General features: G+C 47.2%; 1 protein-coding gene across 2 annotated transcripts; it reads right to left on the minus strand.

Moving 5' to 3' along the window:
* Positions 1–811: 811 nt before the first annotated feature.
* On the minus strand, positions 812–1,987 carry Pdha2 (pyruvate dehydrogenase E1 subunit alpha 2). Of its 2 annotated transcripts, XM_057794199.1 has the most exons (2): positions 1,475–1,987; positions 812–1,381 (listed from the first exon to the last, which is right to left on the minus strand). In XM_057794199.1, the coding sequence occupies exons 1-2, from the start codon at positions 1,985–1,987 to the stop codon at positions 812–814; spliced, it is 1,083 nt and encodes a 360-aa protein (XP_057650182.1). The 2 variants fall into 2 exon arrangements, with proteins under 2 accessions (XP_057650182.1, XP_057650181.1); XM_057794198.1 differs by having other exon boundaries at positions 812–1,987.
* Positions 1,988–2,415: the final 428 nt, after the last annotated feature.

The following is a 2,415-nucleotide window of genomic DNA, read 5'->3' on the forward strand; positions in this document are numbered from 1 at the left end:
AATACTATAAATAAGATGCTATGAAAACAAAAACAAGCCGGGCGGTAGTGGCGCACGCCTTTAATCCCAGCACTCGGGAGGCAGAGGCAGGCGGATCTCTGTGAGTTCGAGATGAGCCTGGTTTACAAGAGCTAGTTCCAGGACAGGCTCCAAAACCACAGAGAAACCCTGTCTCGAACCCCCCCCCCCAAAAAAAAAGAAAACAAAAACAAAACATTCCCCTTTTCTTCCCTGTCTTTGCCCTATTAAATTTTTCTGGGAAGTCAGAAAAATGTCACATATGCATGCCTTCTATGAAAAAGCAGTGTGTCCATTACTGGTTAATGTATATCAGTTTTTGCAAGTGGCTTAGCAGAAGAGGTCCCAGGTGGCTTAAATTCATTCTCCTAACTCGGGATATGACTTTACAAAAATTCATGGCAAGCAAGAATCAAGTCTATTTCATTAAAGAACAGTATTTATTTCATGACTAAAGTGAAATCAAACAATTACGACAAATTGGGGAAGTTAATGATTTTCCTATTTTAGATTTATAAATTGAGATTATAAATTTAAAATATTCTCAAAGTCATTCATATTATTTATGATATAGTGCCTTTTAAAGTTACAATATAAAATAGAACATCCCTTTAAAACAAATGCTTATCTTCTAATCCCCTTAATAAGCTATTAATCTATCTTTATGAAGGTTTACAAGACCTTTGTCTTTAATATTTTATTTATTTCTCCTTAACAAAACTGAGAAGTTTCCTAAAGTTCAACGTAAATTTTTCGCTGAAGAATTCATAACATATCCATGAGTAATTTCTGTCTAACTGACAGACATATACTTGATCCATTTATTTGTACCACGAACTTCAAATGGTGGATTGCGGTAGTAGAGGTGATGAGCTAATTCTTCCAAAGTTGGTTCTGGATCAGTTGTAGCAAACTGGGCTGCTTCCTCAACTTCTTTTCTCACATCTGCATCGATTTCCTTCAACTCTTCAACGTTGCTGAGGTTGTTGTTTATCATTCTCTCTCGGAGAAGCATAATAGGGTCACTCTTGCTTCGCATGTTGTGAACTTCTTCTCGTGAACGGTAACTGACCCCCGGGTCACTCATACTGTGTCCATGATAACGGTAGGTCTGCAGTTCCATCAAAATGGGCCCCTTTCCAGATCTGCAGTGTTCAGCTGCAAACTTGGTCGCCTCACGGACAGAGAGGATATCCATCCCATTCACCCTCAGTCCAGGGATAAAATTGCCTCTCTTGTGGTAATCAGTGCTGGCAGCTGCTCTCTCAATGGCCGTCCCCATTCCGTAGCGGTTATTCTCACAGATGAAGACACAAGGTAATTTCCACAAGGCCGATATATTGTAAGCTTCGGCTACCTGCCCCTGGTTAGCCGCACCGTCGCCATACAGAGCCAGGCAGACCTGACCATTTCCCAAGTATTTACAGGCAAAAGCGATACCGGCTCCCAGGGGCACCTGTGCCCCAACAATGCCATTGCCTCCGTAGAAGTGCTTGCCGTACATGTGCATCGAGCCTCCTTTGCCCTTGGCACAGCCTCCTCGGCGTCCAGTCAGCTCGGCGAGAATGGATTTGACCGACAGGCCCCGCGTGTAGCACAAGCCATGAGCCCGGTAGGACGTGATGACATGATCCGTGGGATTGATCCCCGCCTCCAGCCCCACGCAGCAGGCTTCTTGCCCGTCACACAGGTGACAGAAACCACGAATGAACTTCTGCTTGTACATCTGGTCAGACTTCAGCTCCATGCGCCGAATCACCTGCATGGCCCGGTAGTACTTGAGGGCCTCCTCTCGGGTGAGCACGGTGGAGGTCGGAGGGCCCTCTTCCAGCCGGTACAGGTCGCATTTCTTAATGTCGCAGGTGGCGTCGTTGGAGAAGTTCAGGGACGCCAGCAGCCCTCTCATGGCTGGCTTCTGGGTCACTCCCGAAAACACGTGGGACACCACAGCGGCCAGCATCTTCCTCATGGAGAAACGCGAGGCCCAAACGGTAGCGACTCCAACGACCACTCCGTGGCTTCGAAGATGGCGGCCCAGCTTCTCTGACGCAAGAATAGCGCGACCCAATTACAGCGCTTGCGACAGCAAACTAGAAGCCCCGCCCACGGGGGCGGGTCCTCGGTGCCTTCCAACGGAAAAATGGAAATTTCAGACACATTCGCTGTGGTTAACGCCACCATTCTCACCACGCAGCAGCTGTATTTTCTCTGTACAACCCACTAAGAATCCTGACCAGTGTACTAGAGACCTCGGGTTCAGTCTCAGCACCCCAAACTAGGACAGTATCTGGGGCATAAATTCGTGTGATCGCAGACACTAGACAAGGAAGCTTGCAGGATCCAGACTTTAGGCTTATCCTCAGCCAACTTGATGCCTGTCTGGGAAACGTCCCTCCC

This window comes from Chionomys nivalis, chromosome 18 (assembly GCF_950005125.1).
Source record: "Chionomys nivalis chromosome 18, mChiNiv1.1, whole genome shotgun sequence".
Taxonomy (NCBI): domain Eukaryota; kingdom Metazoa; phylum Chordata; class Mammalia; order Rodentia; family Cricetidae; genus Chionomys; species Chionomys nivalis.

Excerpts from the sequence above, each read along its gene's own strand:
- Pdha2 (XM_057794198.1), bottom strand. The coding sequence starts at position 1,987 with ATGAGGAAGATGCTGGCCGCTGTGGTGTCCCACGTGTTTTCGGGAGTG.